Source organism: Sciurus carolinensis, chromosome 1 (assembly GCF_902686445.1).
Source record: "Sciurus carolinensis chromosome 1, mSciCar1.2, whole genome shotgun sequence".
NCBI lineage: Eukaryota > Metazoa > Chordata > Mammalia > Rodentia > Sciuridae > Sciurus > Sciurus carolinensis.
In genome coordinates, this window is record NC_062213.1 from 72867089 (window position 1) to 72891167 (window position 24079).

The 24079-nt window shown below is 37.4% G+C and overlaps 2 protein-coding genes across 6 annotated transcripts in view; one reads left to right on the forward strand and one right to left on the reverse strand.

The window, feature by feature from the left end:
• Window positions 1-13977, forward strand: part of Asph (aspartate beta-hydroxylase) — a 222989-nt gene extending 209012 nt beyond the window's left edge. For all 5 annotated transcript variants that reach the window (XM_047553821.1, XM_047553827.1, XM_047553834.1 and 2 more), the window contains one exon: window positions 11364-13977. In XM_047553821.1, coding sequence (XP_047409777.1) covers window positions 11364-11514 — 151 coding nt within the window. In that variant the 3' untranslated portion in view covers window positions 11515-13977. The remainder of the gene's footprint in view (window positions 1-11363) is intronic.
• The window catches only part of Clvs1 (clavesin 1), a 220092-nt gene continuing 208897 nt past the window's right edge, over window positions 12885-24079 (reverse strand). Inside the window, exon 6 of the mRNA XM_047553881.1 lies at window positions 12885-15067. Within this exon, the coding sequence (XP_047409837.1) occupies window positions 14980-15067 (88 nt within the window). The 3' untranslated portion in view covers window positions 12885-14979. The remainder of the gene's footprint in view (window positions 15068-24079) is intronic.

The following is a 24079-nucleotide window of genomic DNA, read 5'->3' on the forward strand; positions in this document are numbered from 1 at the left end:
CTATCAAGGATCAGATGACCATGATGTGTGAGTTTGTCTCTGTCTTCTATTTTGTGCCACTGATCTATCTAACTGTTTTTATGCCATGCCATGAAATTTTTTTACTACAGCTATGTAAAATAATTTGAAATCAATGCCTCCAACATTGTTTTTGTTTGTTTTTTTGTTTGGTTTTTTTTTTTTTTTTTTTTTTTTTGGCTTAGAATTGCTTTGGCTATTTTGGGTCTTTTATTCTTCCAAAAGAAAATTAGGACTATGTTTTCTAGTTCTGTGAAGAATTTCAATAGTATTTTTAATGGGAATTGCGTTGAATCTGTATATTGCTTTTGGGTAATATGACCATTTTAACAATATTAATTCTACCTATTTTTTTTTTTTTTTTGGAGTGGGGGATTACCTATGATTGAACTCAGGGGCACTTGACCACTGAGCCACTTCCTCAGCCCTATTTTATGAACATGGAAGATCTTTCCATCGTCTTGTGTCTTATTCAGTTTCTTTCTTCTGTGTTCTGTAATTTTCATTATAGAGGTTATTCACTTTCTTGGTTAGATTTATTCGTAGGGTTCTTTGTTCATTTGAGTCTTTTGTGAATGAAATTCTTTTCCTGATTACTTTCTCCACAGATTCATTTTGGTGTATAGGAAAACTATTGATTTTTATGCTAATTTTGTAAGCTGCTACTTTGCTGAATTTGTTTATAAGCTCTAGCAGTCTTCTGATGGAACTTTTTGGATCTTTTAATTATAGGATTATATCATCTGAGAACAGTGGTAATTTTTTTTTCTTTCTTTCCTACTTTTATACCTTTTATTTCCTTCTTTGGCCTAATTACTTGACTAGAATATCTAGTACTATATTGAGTAAGAGTGGTAAGAGTGGACATCCTTGTCTTGTTCTCAGTTTTAAAGAAAATGCTTTCAGTATTTCCCCATTCACTATGATGTTGGCTTTTGGTTTGTTGTACATAGACTTTATGATGTTGAGGTAAGTTCCTTCTGTTTCTAGTTTATTCAGTATTTTGATGATGAATGAGTCCTAATTTTGTCAAAGACTTTCTCTGCATCTATTAAGAAGACTATATGATTTTTGTCCTTAATTCTATTTACTTGATATATTATATTTATTCATTTATTTGCATATGTTAAATCATCCTTGCATCCCTGGAATAAAATCAACTTAGTCATGATGTACAATCTTTTTAATATGTTGTTGAATACAAGTTGCTAATATTTTATAAGAATTTTTACATTGACATTCATCAGGGATATTGATCTGTAGTTTTCTTTCCTTGATATATCCTTTCTGGGTTTGATATGAGGATGACACTGGCTTTAGAGAATGATTTGGAAGTATTCCACCTTTGTATGTTCCATGAAATAATGTAAAGTGTATTGGCATTAATTCTTTAAAGGCCTGATAGGATTCAGCTGAGAATTCATCTGGTCCTGGGCTTTTCTTTGCTATAGGCTTTTTATTACTGCTTCTATCTTATTAGTAGTTACTGTTCTGTTTAGGTTTACTGTGCCCTCTTACTTCATTTTGGAAAACAATATGTATCTATAAATGTATCTATTTCTATTAGAATTTCCAATTTATTGGAGTAAACATTTTCAAAATAATCTCTAATGATCCTCTGGATTTCTGTAGTGATTTCTCCTTTTGCATCTCTAATTTCATTGACTTGGATCTTCTCACTTTTTCCTTTGGTTAGTGTGGCTACAGGTTTATCAGTCTTATTTGTCTTTTAAAAAAAACAACTCTTAGTTTCATTGATTCTTTGTAATTTTTTTATTCTCTGTTTAATTGGTTTTGGCTCTGATCTTAATTATTTCCTTCCTTCTAATGGTTATGAAATTGGTTTGTTCTTGTTTTTCAAGGGCCTTGAGATGTATCATTAGGTTGTTTGTTTTAGATATTTCTGATTTTCTTATGTAGGTACTCATATCTGTAAACTTGCCTCCCAGAACTGTCCTCATAGTATCCCAAAGGTTCTGGTATGTTGTATCAATATTCTCATTTGATTCTAAGAATTTTTTTATTTTCTCCTCTGATTTCTTCTATGACTTACTCATCATTCAAATGTGTATTATTTGATCCCATGTGTTTATGTAGTTTCTGTAAGTTTTTTTTTTATGTTGACCTTTAATTTAATACCAGTGTGATCAGATAAGATGTGAGGAATTATATCGATTTTTTTTATTTGCTAAGAGTTACATTGTGGCCTAAAATATGTTCTATTTTTGAGAAGTTTCCATGAGTTCTGAGAAGAAAGTGAATTCAAATGTTGTTCAATGAATCTTTATCATCCTTAACTATCCTCAATTCAGTACTAATTAGGTTGGACTTCATAATTTATTACAAAATAGTGCTTTTCATAAAAGAAATGGGTCGATTCAAGTGTTACATAATACTTATTGAAAATTCCTAGTTACCTGAGAAGTAGTCAGTTTATAAACTCTGAAAACAGAGTTTCAGATAAAATCCTTGAGTTTCATGCTTTTATTGTAGAAGCATCATTAGTGCAGAAAGAGAAACACACATACCAAGACATCAGGCATCTTTGTGCTAGTCAACGGGAAGCAATTTTTCAGAGCATCATTCCTTCCCAAAGAGTAGGTTAACTGTAGTAATTTGTACACTATAGTTCATAGGTGTAAGCATATTTCTGTTTCTTCAAGGCCATAAGAACAACATGCCAGAGTGCATGGTTTTTAAATATTCCATCACTGCAAAACAGCACAACTCTCTAACTGATGATGAGCTTGTAGTTCTGAAAACTTTGTAATTTAAATAAAATGATCATTTCAAATGAACGAATGCCTTCAGATTGCAAAACTGATACATGACCCTTGTACACAATTTGTAAAGCCCAGAGAAAAACAATAAAAAAAAGAATTATTTTTGTCCCCATACCCAGAGATACTGCCCAGATGCTTGTCAATGCTCTACATGCATATTGACAATGATGACAACTGTAGTAGTAATATATATTGTGCCAATAATAACTGTGCCACACAGTTCTAAGCACTCTGTTACATTCACTCATTAATCCTTACAACAGTCCTCTGCAATTAAGATCATTAAAATTCCCATTTTACAGCTGAGAAGACTGAGATATACAGATGAGTTTGTTTTACCCAAAGCTGATATTAGTATGAGTTTCCTAGAGTTGTCATAACAAATTACCACAAATTGCATGACCTAAAACAGTAGAAATTTATTCTGTCAGCCAGAATCTGAAATGAAGGTATTGGCAGGGTCTGCTCCTTCCAGAGTTTGTAAGGGAAAATCCATTCCTCTCCCCTAGCTTCCAGTAACATCTGGCAGTCTTAGGTGTGCCTTGGCTTGTAGATTCATCGCTCTGGGCTCTGTCTCTGTATTCACCTTCTCCCTGTGTGTTCTCCTCTTTTCTTCTTTGGTAAGGGCACATATCATTGGATTTAGAGACCAACCTAACCCAGGATGATCTCATGTCAAAATCATAAACTATTATATTGGCAAATTCCCTTTTGCAAAATTAGGTTCTGGGTGCATCTATCTTTTGTGGGAAGAGGAGTGACTTTCAACCCACTATGATATCAGAATCAGAGTCCCATCCCAGACTTTCTAGCTCAGTAGTCTATGTTCCTACACACAACCCCACAGCATATATATTGTTGTTGTAGAATGGGATCATGCTGCATGCTGTACCTTTTTTTTTGTTTGTTTGTTTGTTTGTTTTTCAGTGTTGGGGATTGATTCCAGGGCCTCCTTTATGCTAGCAAGTGCTCTGTAACATTGAGCTATACCCTCAGCAATCTTTTCTTCCCCCGGCCACCTCCAGTACTAAGGATCAAACCCAGGACCTCAGACATGCTTAGCATAGTGCTTTACCACTGAGCTACCCAGCCCTCATGCTATAGTTTTGTTCTGTTTTGTTTTTTGCATATTTTATTTAGAGATAGTGTCTCACTGAGTTGCTTATCACTTCCCTTATACTGAGACTGACTTTGAACTCACAATCCTCCTGCCTCAACCTCCTGAGCCACTGGGATTATAGGCGTTCCCCATCAAGCCGGGCTCATGCTACAGTTTTAAGATGATCATTTTGAAATTTTGGATGTCAGTTTTCATTTCAGACAGTTGAGTAACAGCAGAGAAATAATCTGGGAAATCCCCATTTCTGGGCCTAGACAGGCCATGCTTTGTCAGCTATAAGATGAGCTCATTATCAACTTTGATCCAGAGCTGAATAAACTGCAGCCAGTGGATAAACATGCTGCCAGTAAGTGGAAATTGTTACCCTATGGAGTGACTGAGTTATGAAAGCTTAGAAGTTTCTAGACAGGAATGCAATTCCCAGTCTCTATGAGGTCCTTCCAAAATATGCTGTAACTGTGCCAAGAGAATGACCTGTGACCTCACAGCTCTCCTGGAAACCGTCTTGCTGCCTACAAACTATCAGTCTGAGACATCGGATGAGACTGACAAGTAGCTGGGAAAGCACATGTTGGCATTAGTGTGTCGCTGAGTGACAGACTGAAGAAAGGAACTGGCAACCAGTCATTTAATTTATCTCTAAATTGCTATAGAAATAATGGCTTTTTCCCATATACCTCAAGCATTTTATAACATATATTTTCCTTAATCTCTCAAGGTTCCAACTAGGAAGATTATATAGAAGTCAGGCTAAAAAAATTAATGGTTAAGAAAAATTTAATTTTTTAATCCACCACAAATTGTTCATAGACAATGTTTATTTTGTTTTATTTTCTCAAAGTGAGAAGAAAAACTAATTCTTAAAATTTCCAGATCGCTTTATGAAAGCTATGAAGTAAAAAATCATTCAGAACCAATTATTTTCAACCTTCTTCCTTGGTTTATTTTTGTCTGTTTGTGTTTTCTTTTGTTTTAGCTATTTTCCCTGAAATCTTAGATGTTCTGTCCCATGAGATTAACCCCTCTTCCTTCTGTATCTCAATGTGATCTGACCCACATGTCTCCATGGTAGCCAACCACCTGGGACAGTAGAACAAAAAGGGCCTTTGTTAACTAGATGGGATATTTTCCTGAAGGTTTGCTTACTGCTGAATAGTAACATTTTGTCCTCTATCTTCCTGCAATTGAGCAATTTGGTCTATTAAACACATCATTAAAGTGTGTAAGCCCTGTTCTGTTTAGTGAGGAGGAGTGTTTATCACTGTTCCTACACACAGGTAGCTAAAATGCACGCACATGAATATCTACACCTCCAAAAGGAATGGCAGTTCCCACACTGAAAACCAATTGAATTCCACATTTGTTTGTTGAAATTATTGTTGAAAAGTTGGAGTTCATTTTCCTATAGCAGTAGTAAATGATGTGGAAGCTCCTGGGTCAGGCCCCAAAGATTTTTTAACTTGTGATTTTTTTAATAGGACTCTAGATCCAATAACTGTGTATAATAATATTTCTATGGGAAAAATACATTCTAGGGTTTTACTTCAGATTTAAACATTGTATATCTTCACAAAGTAGTTTGACACCACTGAAGTCACATGACCTTGCTTTCCCTCTTACTAAGTTCAACTTTAGACAACTTGCACAATCTCATGAAGCCTCAATTCCCTTATCTATAAAATGGAAAGAATAAATATATGGTTTTGAGTATTAAAACAATCCATATGTGTGCACTCAGAACTGTATTTTCAAATATTTTGTAATGCATGCATTCTATATTATCCTCTTGTCTGTCTACTGCAGAAATAGGAACATCTGTCTTTTACATTCCAGGGAGTAAGACCAAGCGCTCCTGCAACATTGGGGATAGGTTTTGCTGCCTGGAGTGTGACTGATTGGCATGAGGATGGAGGCTTGAAGGAGTTAGGAAAGGGAGTTCTCCCCATGAGTAACTGAGAGACTGGGCTCCACACTAAGCAGTGTCCCGGAGAGCCTATTAAAGAACCTGCTGGTAGAAGAGGTTCTTTGTGATGGTAGTCATCTTTTAGTGGACTGATTCTATGTGCGTGCACATGCCATGCTGTGGATCGGATCCAGGGCCTTGCATGTACTCAGTATGCAAACCACCCTTGAGATACATCTCCAGCCTTCCCCTCTTTTGACATTAAACAAAACAACAAATACTATGTCCATATCTCAGATGAAGATTTATTAGATATATTCTGTAAAATACAATATGAAGCATGAAGTCTTAACCAAAAACTTGTTGCAGAGAAGTAATAGAATTTAATGCTGAAAGGAGTCTTAGAGTCCATCTTGTCTACCTCCATTGGGGAAACTGAGGCTCATAGGTGAAGTGCTTTCCAGTCAAATGGCTATTTAGCAAGGTCATAACAAGAACACAGGTGCCCTAACTTCCAGAGAAATGCTCCCTGCAGAAAGAGAAAGTCTGTATGTATGAGGAGGAAAGAGAGAGAAAAGGAAGTTGTGGTAACACCATTCTACATTTCAATTACAGTGTCTGCCAGGGTTTGCAGTGGAGTTACAACCAAACTTCAGTAGATCAGGATTAATTTGAGCTGTGTTCGATTTCTGTTGTTGTTCTTCCTGAGCTCTTGACCCTTTACACTTAGCCTGTTTAAATGCCTTGCTGGTCTCCTCAGTTTGGCATCTACAGATACCAGGAATGTTCCCTATGACCATGATCTTAAGCTCAAATGTTGGTCTTCCATGAAAAAAGTCTAGGGACTTCCTCCTTCTTTTATAGAACCAGCCTGTCACTGAGACAGCTGTACTTGTCTCCATGTGATTACATTGGATGAAAACTGAAACCATGTCCTTTGCCTACTCAGGACATTTTAGCAAAGGTCACTGAATATTATCTATAGAGGTTTTAGGTGGAAGACTCTGTGGGCACCTAGTGTTATTACTTGGCATTATTAATATCAGTGATAATTCTCTGAAAAATTATAGCTATTAAGTATGCCCTGCCACCATTATATCATTATCATTAATTACAATTATAATAATTTGAGAAATTGAGGGAATTTATAATATTACTTTATAGCATGACCAGATCTTCTTTTATCTTTTGACAAACCATGGGTGGGCTTGATGGCAAGACACTCTAACAGTAAGAGAAGGTAGCCATCCAGCCTGCTTCCAGTACTGTTTTTCTGAGTCTTCAGAGAAGGGTTCTGGGGCCTCCTTCAGGATGAACTCTGTCAAATCCTACCCCTAGGAGCTTTGCTATATTTTAGTTCTTTCATGTTATGATTTGATTATAATTTAATTATATTTGGTGGAGCTTTGCTCACAAAATGAGTAGCCTAAAAATTCTTTCTTTGCCTTCCAATAAGTTTGGTTTTTATTCAGATGAGATATGTAGATGTTTGATGTCTTCATGCTCTGGCTCTTTCTGCTGTGTGAACACTCCACTTTCTCAGGCAGGTGATATATTTCTGGTTTAACCCTGGAGTCGTTCCAGTCTGGACATGGCCTGGGTGAGGTTATCCCGTCCTTCCCTTTGCCCCTTTTGGTTAATTGTGTCTTCACTATTAGTCATTCCTCCTCTAGTAACTGAAGGGAGACACATTTTTTAAGTATTCAGAAGGAAGCTACATTAAGTAATAAAGTATCTTTTCTAAGGAAATGTAGAAAAGAAAATTAAAAGACAAATTCAAGTCTAACACTTTCCAATAGAGTTTTATGGTCCTAAAAAAAAGGTACACTCATACATTGCTGGTGGGACTGCAAATTGGTGCAATCATTATGAAAAGCAGTATGGCAATTCCTCAGAAAACTTGGAATGGAACCACCATTTGACCCAGCTCTCCCACTCCTAAGTTTATACCCAAAGGACTTAAAATCAGCATACTATAGAGATGCAGCCACATCAATGTTTATAGCAGCTCAATTCACAATAGCTAGATTGTGGAACCAACCTAGATGCCCTTCAACAGATAAATGGATAAAGAAAATGTGGTAAATATACACAATGGAATATTACTCAGCCTTATAGGGGAATGAAATTATGGCATTTGCAGGTAAATGGATGGAGTTGGAGAAAAAAAAATTTGATTAGTTAATGGTTTACACCAATCCATACTTGACTTAATATATCTGAGAAGCCACAAGCTAGTGGGTCTTAAATTCCACTATTATATGCACTGATGTTCCATGACAAACCAGAATGTTCCAATGCTAATGGCATTTCCCAGTTCACAGGGAACTGAACTTAGTAAATGAAATTTTTAAGGTTTATAAACATTCCTCAATCTTTGGTTTTGTTACACCATCAGAAAAAAAGCATCCCTTTGTAAAAACTAGATTTTTCTATTTAGTTATTTCAATTACCTCCAGTGTTTTAAGTAGCTTTCATATTCTCTGCCACCCCAAAACACCTTTGAGAATCCTTTGTCATTGCTGCACAAAGTATATTTCACAAATTCTGTAAAGATTCTTGATATCTCATGTCCCTTTTCACTTTTCTCAAATAAAATCTCATAAGGAATGATGTCAAGGTAATTAATTCTTGGTAACATTACACAACTTCCCAAATGTTTCACCTCTTTTATTATTTCCCTATATTTTCTATATTCCCTTTTTGTTTTAAAACCTCTGCTATTAGCTGAATTTCTACTATGAGTCAACCATATGCCTCCCAGGTAGCTGGGATTACAGGTGCCGACTGCTGCACCTGGCTAGCACTTTATTATGAAATAGGCTTTGCGTTAGATAATTTTTCCCAATTGTAGGCTAATACAAGAAGTGCTCACAGCTTATTTAATGTAGACTAGACTAAGCTATGATGTTTGGTAGAGCAAGTGTATTGAATGTACTTATGATTTACAATATTTTCAGTTTATGGTGGGTTTATCAAGTTGCAGCCCCTTTGTAAGTCAAGGAGTATCTTTAACTCACCCAGGTCACATAAGCAATAAATGTGAGAACCAAGAGATTTTCATCTTCCTCCCTGCAAAGACCATAACATTTCCATTATGTTAAGTTTGTCTCCTCACTTTCTCGTCTACCACATCATCCCCTCTGTTTTTCTATTTCTTTCTGACTTACATAAAGTACACATATCATAATAGTTAACCATCTTAACTGTTCCTAAGTGTAGGTGCAGTGAGGTTAAGTTCATCTACTTTGTGCTACAGTCACTACCACCCATCTCCAGAACGCTTATCATCTTGTACAACTTGGAACTTTGTAACCCATTAAACACTAACTCCCTCTTTCCTTCCCTCCAGCCCCTGGCAGCCACCATTCATCTTTCGGTCTGTGAATCTGACTACTACAGGACCTCATATAAGTGGAATCATTTTGTGACTGTCTTATTTCATTTATCATAATGACCTCAAGGTTTATCATGTGGCAAATGTCAGAAATCCTTCTTTTTCAGGCAGAATAATATTCCATTGTGCGTGTATCACATTTTGCTTATCCGTCTATTCACTGATGAACACTTGAGTGGCTTTTGGCTCCTGTGACAATGCTGCTATGAACTTGGGTGCTGTCTTCTGTTTTGAGTGCCCATTCCCCTTTCTTTCTGTCTGTCTTGTAGGCTTGTCTGGGGCACTAACATTGCCTATTCCCTCTGACAACACCAAGACCTAGAAAATGACTACCTAACTGTTTAAGCGATGGGTCATTTTCCTCTTTATTGGTAGGGACCAGGTGTTTGTGGTTTTCTTTTCTTTTCTTAGCTATGCCTTTCTTTTCAGGTTTGGTTTTGCATGATGATGAATGCTTTGTCTGTCATTTGCTTCTGAGTCTCTATTTCTGTCCTTTGTTATCCTTGGATGAAACCTTTTATACCTTCTGAGGACTTGTGTCAAACAGTCAAGCAACCCATGTTTACTGAGTACAGGACATTAGGCTAGGGGACCTGAGACAGTGCATAGTCAAGGGGAGTGGGGATGTAAGTAGCAGAAGCGGAAGTTTGGTTCCCAACTTCAATGAACCTTTAACTTTCAGGCATTCATTACTTTATCAGTTACTTTAAAGAATTTGGAATTTTTACTGTCCAATTCCTTCAATATATCAGTTATTCCCTGCTGGAATGATTTTGCTTCCCCTCCTACTCCCCAACCTGGGACATTTGGTAATGACTGGAAACACTTCTGATTGTCACAAGGGGTATGGGGCATGGCACTACTATCTAATGGGTAGAGACCAGGGATGCTAATAAATATCTCCCAGTGCAAGACAGCAGAAAATGATCTGGTCCAGATGTGATCAGTGCTGAGGCTGAGAAGCCCTACAATATGTACTATTACTCAATTTATATTGATTAATCATCTAGTATGGAAAATAAAATGACACTAGTCATTTTCCAAGGAAAGTGTCTTTGTAATAATATGGTAACTTGTAATCAAACTATCATTTCCCATGTTATAAATGTAATTATTTGCTAATGCAGGAAAATTTCAAATGCTTAAGTGAAACTTTAATAGCTACATAAAATTTGCTAGTGAAAATTTCACTATAAAAACATAACAGCATTTAATATATTAATATTAGTTAATGTATATCTTAAAAGTAATATCTGTACTATAAAGAGGAGAGCATAAACTCATAGCTCATAAACTTTCTTTGAATTAGAAAGGCATCATGTACCTGGCTCCTCCTGCATATTTCTATCTGCATATTGCTTTGTTTAGAATACCATTATATTTAGATACTGGTCCCCATACAGATCTCTTAGGAGGAAGTGCAGGAGGCTCTTTAGGATGTTATGTAGCATTGATTTAAAATATTCCATGGATAACCCACTTGCATAGCAGATGATGCTAAAAATATAAACAAAATTCATTCCCAATCTGCCCATTTTCCTCATCCAGAACACTAGCTGGGAAACACCTAATTTGGTTATCTGCTTTCTGGTCACTGGATTTAAGTAAAGACTCATTTCTTTCATAAAATGGAACTTGAACAAATAAAATGAGCTAAACAATCATTTGGAGGTGTGTGGACTGTACCAGGAATCCTAACAAGCATAGAGATATGTAAGACCCAACTGCTACCTGTAAGTCTCAACCAGTCTCGGAAGGCCAGGGAGGATAGCCATCAAGTCACTGATCAGGAGGTTATCCTGTGCAGGAGACACCAGGTGCATTTGAATGCTTGCCTGACTAAACAAACCTCTCTTAGGACTGGCCAGAGTAATTATAGGGTTGAGAAAAAGACCTGAATGCTCATCACCAGTCCCCTGCCCTTTGCACAACTTTAGTGTGGGGTAATGAAAACCAATGTTCGTAATAAGCATCCTGAAATTCTTTCTTAATCATCAAAGGAAGAATAAATTCAGGCTTAGTGTCCTGATTTCTATCCCAAAGGTTGTCATAAAAGGAGCTTCTTGCATTTTAACAGTAAGTGATCCTCAGATATCTGAACACCCCAAAGATATACTCAAAGCCCATGTTTGTCTGTTTCAGGACATGGGAAGAAGGAAAGGTGCTCATCTTTGACGACTCCTTTGAGCACGAGGTGTGGCAGGATGCCTCCTCTTTCCGCCTGATATTCATCGTGGACGTGTGGCACCCAGAACTGACTCCCCAGCAGAGACGCAGCCTTCCAGCCATTTAGCAGGAATTCACACGGGCTTGGGACACTCTGGAGAGAGGCTACCTTTCTGGATCCCTTTGGGTGTGGAGATCGTTCAAATACCATGGCTCTTAATTCCCTCGACTTGCAGCCTGAAAAATTCTGAGCTTCCTCCCAGGGTTAAAAGACACTAAAGGGAATATTTGCCTCACAGCAATTCATTTAGAAAACACCCTGCTGTGTTTCATCCCATGGCAATACTGATCTTATGCCCATATTTAGGGCAAACACTTGATAGCTTCCACCTTGCCAGCCAAAGATATTTCTGCAACACAGAATAGGTCTGAATCAGTGTAAAATAAGAATCAGTGTAAAAATACATAGAAACTGTGAATGGATTGCTTAAGTTTGTAATTTTTCTATGTGTTTATATTTTTCTAAGGTAGCTAAACTATTTTGGCATTACATACCACTACTTTTTTTGTTGACTTTAATGACAAGCTCTGTAAATGCTTTACTTCTAGTTGTTTGATAGTGAATTCCCTGGTGAGCTCAGACTTCTTTTTTTAATCCTTTTTAGTAAAAGACAGTCATTAAAATGGCCATTTTATTTTCCTAACGCAAAAGAGAAAAATGTATTTATACCTGTGTCTATGAACTGTACCAATTCTTACCCTTGAGTCTGTTTGCTTCTTCATTGAGATCCAGTGTTTTCTCTGTTCAATGTGCTAATGGTGAAAATACTTCAAAATCTTACTGCTTTCTAAGAGAAATGTTTTTACATTGAAAAAGGACATGGCACATTTTATATCATGTTATAAAAATGTAACGTGTAGATTTTTTTAATGCTGAGTATTAGGGCTTGGGGGAAAGAATGGAAAATGTATGGAAAGAGAAATTCTTTCAAAAGATTAACTCAGTAGGTGGATGCAAGAGCATCTAACTCCTGTCCTCTCTGCCTTCTGTGACACCAGGTGTGGGATTGAGAGTGTCTTCACCTATTGTAGATAAAAGTGAATGGCAAAACAGTAGCGCTTTCCATCCTTTAGATGGTTTAGCAAAAAAAAATTTTGCTAAAAGTGTCGCTATAAGAATGCAATGCACTGCATTGTAAGCCAATATGAACAAAAATGCTACAGAAGTGACACATAGGTCACTGGATTTCATGCATAGGTAGAAAAAAACACTTGTGCTTTCTTTTCCACCTAATGACAAAGGAAGAGCCTTTCTTTATCTTGCTTAAAGCGTAATTCTTTAATGTTGAAAGTGATCTTTTTTTCTTGACCTTAAGGACATTAGCTTTTAATAGAAGGACTTGAGAAATAGTTCTTTTCCCTAAAATATTTGTCCTGTTACATTTTGCCAATGCTCAAAAATTCCACTAAACCAGATGGAGAGCCATGGGAGGGAAACTATCAAAATTACAAAAATAAAAAGGCATTTGTGTTCTTCAGTATTTATTAAACAGAGGAAATGACTGACAAAGGGCAATACAATTCAGTGTTCATGTAGTAACATTCATGTCACTTATTGAATTTGGTTTCCTATGTATATTGCATACACATAAAGAAATTCAAACCATAAGTTCTCATTTGTTGAACCATCATCTTACATTCATTTAATAAAATTGTGGAAAAGAGTAAAAACTAACTCTTAACTTGCAAATATAATGTGGTATTTAAAATCGGGTCACTACAATAGGATTCTAAATATTTCCAAATGAAAAGCCAGAAGTAGTAGTACTATTGCAAAAGACTGTCAATAACTGACTCCAATAGCCTTTTTAATATTTGTATCCCACATCTGTTTTATAAACCCAAGCAATAAAATGGACTTTTTCATCATTTCAGTTCTTCCTTTCCCTTGCCTGTATGTTGGAACATAAGAAAAGTATTTCAGCCACTGCATTAATAGAATTATTTTAATGTTATTATTTTGGATTTGAAATGTCTACACAAAATGAGTAGGTTTTATTTATGCTGTGATACAATTAAGACATTTTTAATTGATTTAATTTTATTTCTTCTTCAAGGGTGAAATATAAAAGTGACTTGTTATTATTTTCTCTCAGTAGAAAAAAATTAAAACATTAGATCCATTGAGAAAGAGTGTAATACATGGTTACAATTAACAGTATCTATTGGGAGTGATTATGGCCAGCTGAATTGCTCACCTCTCCTTTGAATTGTTCAGCTAACAAATCCACCCTCCCAAATATTTCCCAGATATTTAAAATGCAAAATTATTTCACTTGCCCATTATCAACTAAAATATTTTTATTTGACACTGAGCATTAACTTGACCTACTAATTAATGCCAATGTCATGCAGATCAAATCAGAGAGATCTAAAAATATACAACTGGTGTTGTAAAACATGGCACAAATAAGGATATCATATTCTATGATATCTGTTCATTTTATATCTGATTTCCTTTGAATGGGTAGTTGGGGATTCCATTTCTATGGAGAAGAGATAAAGAAATAAAATTATCTTTGGCATTTCATCCTGCATTTCTGGTCTTCTCTTATCTCAGTACTTGCATATTTAGCCATCCATGATTGGATAGCTACCCATTCAGCAATGGCTGGACCATTTCTCCATACCTTGAATGGTTGCAGGAGGATGGGGGTTTAAATGGTTTGGTGGCACATTTCTTTGCTGTAGTTGCCCAAGTGAACCAATTTGAATGGATTTATTAATCAATGATATGTTTTTTTCAAAGAGACCCCTGCTCTCTGCAGACACATTCTGGGTTAATAGGTTCTCAGGATGCCTGTGGTACATCACATTGCTAAGATGAAATAATCATATTTCAAACTGCATGTGTCATCCTTGAAGTCAGCTCACATTATACAGCTGGTAACCTGACAAAAAGATATGAAATTGAAATCATTTTTTGTAGCATGTAGAAATAAGAAAACTTTGCAAATAGTCAGACCTATGAGAATGTGCTCTTAGGCTTAGCAATTTGATGCTGGTTAGGAAGTCAAAGAAAATAATTCAATAAGAATGGAAATTAGTGGAGATACTGTTGTCTCAGGGCTCTGCATTGCATTAATCTTGATACTCATGTCTGCACAGTTTGACACTGATATATTCAGTTGAAAAAACTGAAGATTCCTGTGTGATTCCTCAGAAAAATCATTGTCCTAATGCAGTGTGTAAATCAAATTTAGTTTTTCACTTTTCTAAATTCATTTAATACCTTAAATATGTGGGGAGAGAGAATTTTTTTTTCCATAAAAACCAAAAGCCTTGCTTCATCCTCCAATCCCCTTATTTAAAAAATAAATAAATAAAAATTAAAAAAAAAAAGCCACTCTCAACTCCTGGTCCAACTTTGGCTGCTCAGACCCTTGGCTGGTGACAGTCATCTCTGGGGTCAAGAGTGGAGGACCTCGTGTCGAGCCGGATGCACGTCCATGTGGGTCATTTGCGCGTGTGCTTCCTGGGTAGCTGATAGCACTGAAGGCCGGTGTGCAGGAGCATCGGGGTGACTTGGGGTTCAGTCCAGAGCCAAGAGTGGCTGAGTGTTCTCATTCTCTCCCTTCTCCTCATGTTTCAGCGTCCCAGCTTCTACCACAGACTGAGATCTAAGGAGGAAGGAGAGTAAAACACATTTACAAACAACTCATGGTGGCAACAATTTTGAAGCTTTGTGTGCATTTTGAATTTCAATTCCCCTCTTTAATCAAGACATTGAAACTAACTACTCAATTTTTCCCTTTGGGAATATGTTTCTCCTGCATTTTCTACACCATGGTTTTATGGAGAGAAACATATTGGAGTCTTGGGATCTTCACAGAAATTTCTTCTGTTGGGAGAAAGGACACAGGTATTCTAGCCACAATTCTGCCCCTGTGTCTAAACATTCTGTGGATCTTGGGATGTATAACACAAAATTTTATTGGATTTTTAGTGTTTTGGTGTACTTTGTAAACACTTTGTTCTTGAGGTTATCAGAAACTTATTCATAATTTTAAGACCAGGTTTTGAAATTAGATGAGATGGATTCATTTACTGCTATGATGGGGCAGAGGAAGCCCTACATAGTAGTTTAGAGTCAGCTCTTTGACACATTTCCTATGCATTTTTCTTCATTTTAGCTAAGAACACTGTGTGTGTGTGTGTGTGTGTGTGTGTGTGTGTGTGTGTGTGTGTGTAAGGGGCATTGATTGATACAAGGACCTGAAAAGCTGAAAATTCATAAGACATTAAAACAAGCAATAAACGAAAACCAGAGGAACACGACCGCCAACATTGGTGACCTCCTTCCAGCACCTTGGACAGCTGCCTAACTACTTTGCCCTGAGGCCTTTGTGAGACTAGAGCAGACTGGTTGTCATTTACTTTTGGAAACTTAAACCATATTTCTCTTACTCTGTCATGTGGATTGATTTTATTTTACTACATAGCATGTGAACCAGAGGCAGTTCAACGTTCATCTAAGGAACAGCTGAAGATTCTTCTAGGTCGACCTGGTAGAAAATCCTTAGTAAGGGATCATACACACCTCCTCTTGAACGTACTCATCTTGAGAAACCTACTCCCCTATACCCCTCTGAAGTTTTCCCTTGAATTGAATTCTCTGCCTTTTCAAAACTTTAGGTACTATTTCTGGCTCTGCCTTGGATCCATCAAATTACCACCAGACCTCTTTAACCATGGGGAATTGGTTCCTGGATCCCTGTGGATATCAAAATCACAAATGCTCAAGACCTTTATATAAAGTGGCATAGTATTTGCATACAACCAATGCACATCCTCTTGTATACATTAAATAATCTCTAGATTACTTATGATACCTGTTACAATATATGTTATGCTGTGTTGTTTTGGGAATGATGATCAGAAAAAATGTTTATAACTGTTTAGTACAAACAAAACATAAACGTTGTAGACCTAAATACACAGTATACAACAGCAGCAATGTAACCTTTTCCCCTAAAAATACTTTCCATATGTAACCAGTCAAATCCATGATATGGAACCCACAATACAGAAGACTAACCATCTGTACCACCCATCCAGTAGTCCTCATAACAGTCCTTTAAATATTTGTCTTGTGCCTTCCAGCCCTACCACACCACTCACAAAGGTTAATCAGAATGATCACGGGGCGATCCAAGATGGCGGACTAGAGGGTGACTGCATCCCCAGTCACACCAGAACCCAGGAGTTAAGAAGGAGAGGCATTGAGAGACTCGGACTAAAATAGAACCACGGGTGAGTCTGCCCACTGGGTAAAGCATAGCCCGGGTGGCAGGCCCAGATAGAGGTGGCTTATCGGAGCAGGTCAGGGCAGCTAGAGTCTTCCACAGGCAGCCCTGTGCACTCCGGCGATGGGCCCCTCCCACACAGCCAGCTTCTCCAAGTTCTCGGAGCAGGCCCCCTAGTGAGAACCTTTCTGATCAGAACATGCTCCAAGTCCTGGAGCCAGCACGGCGTGCTCTGCCTGCAAGCGGCTTCAGGGACCAGGACAGGGCAGCCAGAGACTTCCCCAAGCAGCCTGGACCCCTGCAGTGGGTAGCGCCTTGCAAGGCTAGCTTCTTGGAACAGACCGCCCAGTGAGAGCCTTTCTACATAGAGACAGCCACAAGTCCCCGAGCCAAAGGAGAGCTTTGATCTGCAAGCAGCCTCTGGGATCAGGGCAGGGCAGCCAGAGACTTCTTCAGGCGGCTCTGCCCACTCCGGCCGCAGGCTTTTTCCATAGGGCAATCCAAGATGGCGGCCTAGAGGGTGACTGCATCTCCAGTCGCTCCGGAACCCAGGACTCAATAAGGGGAGGCATTGAGAGACTTGGACAAAAATAGAGTCACGGGGTGAGTCTCCCCCACTGGGCGAAACGTGGCCTGGGCAACAGGCACAGATAGGGGTGGCTTATCAGAGCAGGGCAGGGCAGCTAGAGTTTTCCCCAGGTAGCCTTCCACACTCCGGCAGTGGGCTCCCCCCACATGGCCAGCTGCACGGTGCCGGCCCCCAGTGAGAGCCTTTCCGCACAGAGCCAGCTCCAAGCCCTGGAACCAGTAGGGGGCTAGGGGCAGCTTTCTTTGGAAGCACTGCATTATCAAGTTCCTCCAAGACTTCAGACTACTGAAGGCTGGGAGGTGATACACTGGAAATCTACCAGGACACTATAAGCCAATAGCGGAAAACTGCAATATCTTAGGGTCCTACTAACAGCTGACCAATATGAGAAAACAAGGGAAGAAAATGTCCCAAACAAACCTAGATACTACATCAATAAAACCCAATGACAGCACAGCAGAAGAAATGTCAGAAAGGGAGTTCAGAATGGGAAGCAAATTAGGAGATGAAAGAGCAAATGCAGGCATTGAAGGAGGAGATGAAAGAGCAAATGCAGGTATTAAATGATCGCACCAATCAACAGTTAAAAGACCAAATACGGGAAGTAAGAGATCATTTCAATAAAGAGTTAGAGATATTGAAAAAAAAACAAACTGAAATACTTGAAATGAAGGAAACAATAAACCAAGTTAAAAACTCCATAGAAAGCATAACCAATAGGATAGAACACCTGGAAGACAGAACCTCAGACATTGAAGACAAATTATTTAATCTTGAAAACAAAGTTGACCAAACAGAGAAGATGGTAAGAAATCATGAACAGAATCTACAAGAATTATGGGATATCATGAAAAAGCCAAATTTAAGAATTATTGGGATTGAGGAAGGCTTAGAGAAACAAACCTAAGGAATGAACAATCTATTCAATGAAATAATATCAGAAAATTTCCCAAATCTGAAGAATGAAATGGAAAACCAAGTACAAGAGGCTTATAGAACTCCACATATACAAAATTACAACAGACCCACACCAAGGCACATTATTATGAAAATACCTAACATACAAAATAAAGACAGAATTTTAAAGGCCGCGAGAGAAAAGAATCAAATTATATTCAGAGGGAAACCAATACGGATATCAGCAGATTTTTCAATCCAGACCCTAAAAGCTAGAAGGGCCTGGAACAACATATACCAAGCCCTGAAAGAAAACGGATGCCAACCAAGAATCTTATACCCAGCAAAACTTACCTGCAAATATGACGATGAAATAAGATCCTTCCATGATAAACAAAAGCTAAAGGAATTTACAAAAAGAAAGCCAGCATTACAGAACATTCTCAGTAAAATATTCCATGAGGAAGAGATGAAAACCAAAGAAGCAAATCACAACAGGAGGCGCTAGCCTAAAGGAATAGCCAAATAAAGGAGAAACCAAATCATGTCAAAAAACAAATATGAGTCAAATGACTGGGAATACAAATCATATCACAATAATAACCCCGAATGTTAATGGCCTGAACTCATCAATCAAAAGACATAGACTGGCAGATTGGATTAAAAAGAAAAATCCAACAATATGCTGCCTACAAGAGACTCACCTCATAGAAAGAGATACCCATAGACTAAAGGTGAAAGGATGGGGAAAAACACACCATGCAAACACCATACAAAAAAGCTGGAGTATCCACCCTCATTTCAGATAATGTGGACTTCAAGCCAAAACTAGTCAGAAGGGATAAAGAAGGACATTACATGCTGCTTAAGGGAAGCATAAATCAGCAAGACATAACAATCATAAATATCTATGCCCCGAACATTGGCTCATCCATGTACGTCAAACAAATCCTTCTCAATTCCAGAAATCAAATAGACCACAACACAATAATACTAGGCGATTTTAACACACCTCTCTCACCACTGGATAGATCGTCCAAACAAAAATTGAATAAAGAAACTATAGATCTCAACAACACAATCAACAATTTAGACTTAACCGACATTTATAGAATATACCATCCAACAAAGAACGAATACACTTTCTTCTCAGCAGCACATGGATCCTTCTCTAAAATAGACCATATTTTATGCCACAAAGCTACTGTTAGCAAATACAAGAAGATAGAGATACTACCTTGTACTCTATCAGATCATAATGGATTGAAATTAGAAATAAATGACAGAATAAAAAACAGAAACTTCTCCAATACCTGGAGATTAAATAATACACTATTATATGATGAATGGATAACAGAAGACATCAGGAGGGAAATAAAAAATTTCTTAGAAGTAAACGAGAACAAAGACACATCATATCAAAATCTCTGGGACACTATGAAAGCAGTACTTAGAGGAAGATTTATTTCATGGGGCGCATTCAAATAAAGAAGTAGAAATCAACAAATAAACGACTTAACACTACAGCTCAAAGCACTAGAAAAAGAAGAGCAGACCAACACCAAAAGTAGAAGACAGGAAATAGTTAAAATCAGAGCCAAAATCAACAAAATCAAAACAAAAGGAACAATTGGAAAAATTAACAAAATAAATAGTTGGTTCTTTGAAAAAATAAATAAAATTGATAAACCCTTAGCCACACTAACAAAGAGAAAGAGGGAGAAAACTCAAATTACTAAAATTTGGAATGAACAAGGAAACATCACAACAGACACGAGTGAAATACAATACATAATTAGAAGCTATTTTGAAAATCTATACTCCAACAAAAGAGAAAACCTCGAAGACATCAACAAATTTCTAGAGACATAGGAATTACCTAAACTGAACGAGGAGGACATACACAACTTAAATAAACCAATTTCAAGCAATGAAATAGAAGAGGTCATCAAAAGCCTACCAACAAAGAAAAGTCCGGGACCAGATGGGTTCTCAGCCGAGTTCTACAAAACCTTTAAAGAAGAGCTCATTCCAATACTCCTCAAACTATTCCATGAAATAGAAGAGGAGGGAACCCTCCCAAACTCATTCTATGAAGCCAATATCAACCTGATACCTAAACCAGACAGAGACACATCGAGGAAAGAAAATTTCAGACCAATATCCTTAATGAACATCGACGCAAAAATTCTCAACAAAATTTTAGCAAATCACATACAAATATATATTAAAAAGATAGTGCACCACGATCAAGTGGGTTTTATCCCAGGGATGCAAGGTTGGTTCAACATTCGAAAATCAATAAATGTCATTCACCATATCAACAGACTTAAAGTTAAGAATCACATGATTATTTCAATAGATGCAGAAAAAGCATTCGATAAAATACAGCATCCCTTCATGCTCAAAACACTAGAAAAAATTGGTGTAGTGGGAACATTCCTGAAAGTTATAAAGGCCATCTACACTAAGCCCATGGCTAATATCATTCTAAATGGTGAAAAACTGAAAGCGTTCTCCCTAAAAACTGGAACAAGGCAGGGATGCCCTCTTTCACCACTTCTATTCAACATCGTCCTTGAGACTCTAGCCAGAGCAATTAGACAAACCAAAGAAATTAAAGGGATACGAATAGTAAAAGAAGAACTCAAACTATCCCTGTTCGCTGATGACATGATTATATATTTAGAGGAACCCGGAAATTCCACCAGAAAACTTTTAGAACTCATAAGTGAATTCAGTAAAGTAGCAGGTTACAAGATCAATGCTCATAAATCCAATGCATTTTTATACATAAGTGATGAATCTTCAGAAAGAGAAACTAGGAAAACTACCCCATTCACAATAGCATCGAAAAAAATAAAACACTTGGGAATCAATCTAACAAAAGAGGTGAAAGACCTCTACAATGAGAACTACAGAACACTAAAGAAAGAAATTAAAGAAAACCTTAGAAGATGGAAAGATATCCCATGTTCCTGGATAGGCAGAATTAATATTGTCAAAATGGCCATACTACCTAAAGTGCTATACAGATTTAATGCAATTCCAAATAAAATCCCAATGATGTACCTTGCAGAAATAGAGCAAGCAATTATGAAATTCATCTGGAAGAATAAAAAACCTAGAATAGCTAAAGCAATCCTCAGTAGCAAGAGCGAAGCAAGGGGTATTGCAATACCAGATCTTCAACTCTACTACAAAGCAATAGTAACAAAAACGGCATGGTATTGGTACCAAAATAGACTGGTAGATCAATGGTACAGAATAGAGGACATGGAAACAAACCCAAATAAATACAATTTTCTCATACTAGACAAAGGGTCCAAAAATATGCAATGGAGAAAAGATAGCCTCTTCAACAAATGGTGCTGGGAAAACTGGAAAACCATATGCAACAGAATGAAATTAAACCCCTATCTCTCACCCTACACAAAACTCAACACAAAATGGATCAAGGACCTTGGAATCAGACCAGAGACCCTGCATCTTATAGAAGAAAAAGTAGGTCCAAATCTTCAACTTGTTGGCTTAGGATCAGACTTCCTTAACAGGACTCCCATAGCACAAGAAATAAAAGCAAGAATCAACAACTGGGACAGATTCAAACTAAAAAGCTTGCTCTCAGCAAAGGAAACTATCAGCAATGTGAAGAGAGAGCCTACAGAGTGGGAGAATATCTTTGCCAACCATACTTCAGATAGAGCGCTAATTTCCAGAATCTATAAAGAACTCAAAAAACTCTACACCAAGAATACAAATAATCCAATCAACAAATGGGCTAAGGAAATGAACAGACACTTCATGTCTAAGATGTACAAGCAATCAACAGATATATGAAAAAATGTTCAACATCCCCAGTAATAAGGGAAATGCAAATCAAAACTACCCTAAGATTTCATCTCACTCCAATTAGAATGGCGATTTATCAAGAACACAAGCAACAATAGGTGTTGGCGAGGATGTGGTGAAAAAGGAACACTCATACATTGCTGGTGGGGTTGCAAATTAGTGCAGCCGCTCTGGAAAGCAGTATGGAGATTCCTCAGAAAGCTTGGAATGGAACCACCATTTGACCCAGCTATCCCACTCCTTGGCCTATACCCAAAGCACTTAAAATCAGCATACTACAGAGATATAGCCACATCAATGTTCATTGCTGCTCAATTCACCATTGCCAGATTGTGGAACCAACCTAGATGCCCTTCAGTTGATGAATGGATAAAGAAACTGTGGCATATATATACAATGGAATATTACTCTGCAATGAAGAATGATAAAATTATGGCATTTGCAGGCAAATGGATGAAACTGGAGAATATCATGCTAAGTGAGATAAGCCAATCTCAAAAAACTAAAGGACAAATGATCTCGCTGATAAGTGGATGAGGACATATATTGGGGGGTGGGAGGGGTTAGCATTAGGTTTAAGGTTAGGTTTAGGGTTAGGGATAAGGAGTGTGGTAAGAATGAAGGAAAGAAGGACTGTATAGAGGGAAAAGAGGGGTGGGAGGGGTGGGGGGGAAGGGAAAAAAAATAATGAATCAAACATCATTGCCCTATGTAAACGTATGATTACACAAATGGTATGCCGTGACTCCATGTACAAATAGAGAAACAACATGTATCCCATTTGTATACAATAATAATAATAAAAAAAGTTTTAAACCAAAAAATTTTTAAAAAAAATGTTAATCAAATACCTCTTGTGACCAGATCACTAGAACTCACCACCTCCATACTCTTCTGTCTCTACTAGTTGTGTGGATTGCTCATAGTATTCCCAGTATGACCTCAGAGTAGGGTGAAATTATTGCTTCTTTTATGTTTTTATTTTTTATTTTGGTATACTTTATTGAGTATTGTATTAGCCTTTCTGTCACTAATGTGACAAAGACAACAGAAAACCTGACTATATTTATACATACTGCTATTCCCCCATTTCTCTCCCATTTTGAAGGTACATGGTTGAGTACTAAATTTTATCTTTGAATTTGCCTATGTTTCCAACCTATCTCCATTATGTTGGGTCCTACATTTCTTAATACATTCAAGTTATTATCTGTGACTTTAATGAGTACTGAATTTGTGTCTACACTTTCCATTACCCTACTATGGGAATCATTTATGGAGAAAACCAACAAATCCCCAAATAATGAGTTTTTAATCATCTGTTCACCCTGACTAATGCTAAGAAATGTTTAGGAATATCTGATAGCAAAAACTATGCCAAAGACTATGAACAAATGTACAGAAACCCTCATTCTGTTGTGGAAACACTGTTTCAGCTACCCAGCCATAAACCTACAGATAGATTTGCATTCACTGAATACTCACTCTAATCCCAGCAGCTGGGTAGAGGCTGTTGGGATAGGGAAATTGTTAGTAGCTAAAGAAGAAAAGGAAGACAGTGGAAATCTATCGTCCACACAGTGACATCATTCACCATCTTTGTTCATGTGACAAATACTGTTCCCTCCACAAGGAGTAAAACTGGGACTGACATATATTTCTTTCAGTGATATACTATAAGTGAAGAGTTGTAATACAGGTTATCCTATTTCAGCCAATAATTTGAATGCCTTAATTAAATGTTAAGTATTATGGTTTAGATGTGAGGTGTCCCCCAAAAGTTCATGTGTGAGACAATGCAAGAAGGTTTGGAGAAGAAATAAATTGGGTTATAGCCTTAAACTAATCAGTGAATTAATCCCTGATTGGATTAGCTGAGTGTTAACTGGAGGTAGGTGGGGTGTGGCTGGAGGAACTGGTTCATTGTGAGCTGCTTCCCTTCTCCACACTCTTCCACCATGGTGTTCTGCCTCATCTCAAGCCGGGAAGAATGGATCCAGCCTTCCATGAACTAAGACCTTTGACCATAGCCCTCAAATAAACTTTAC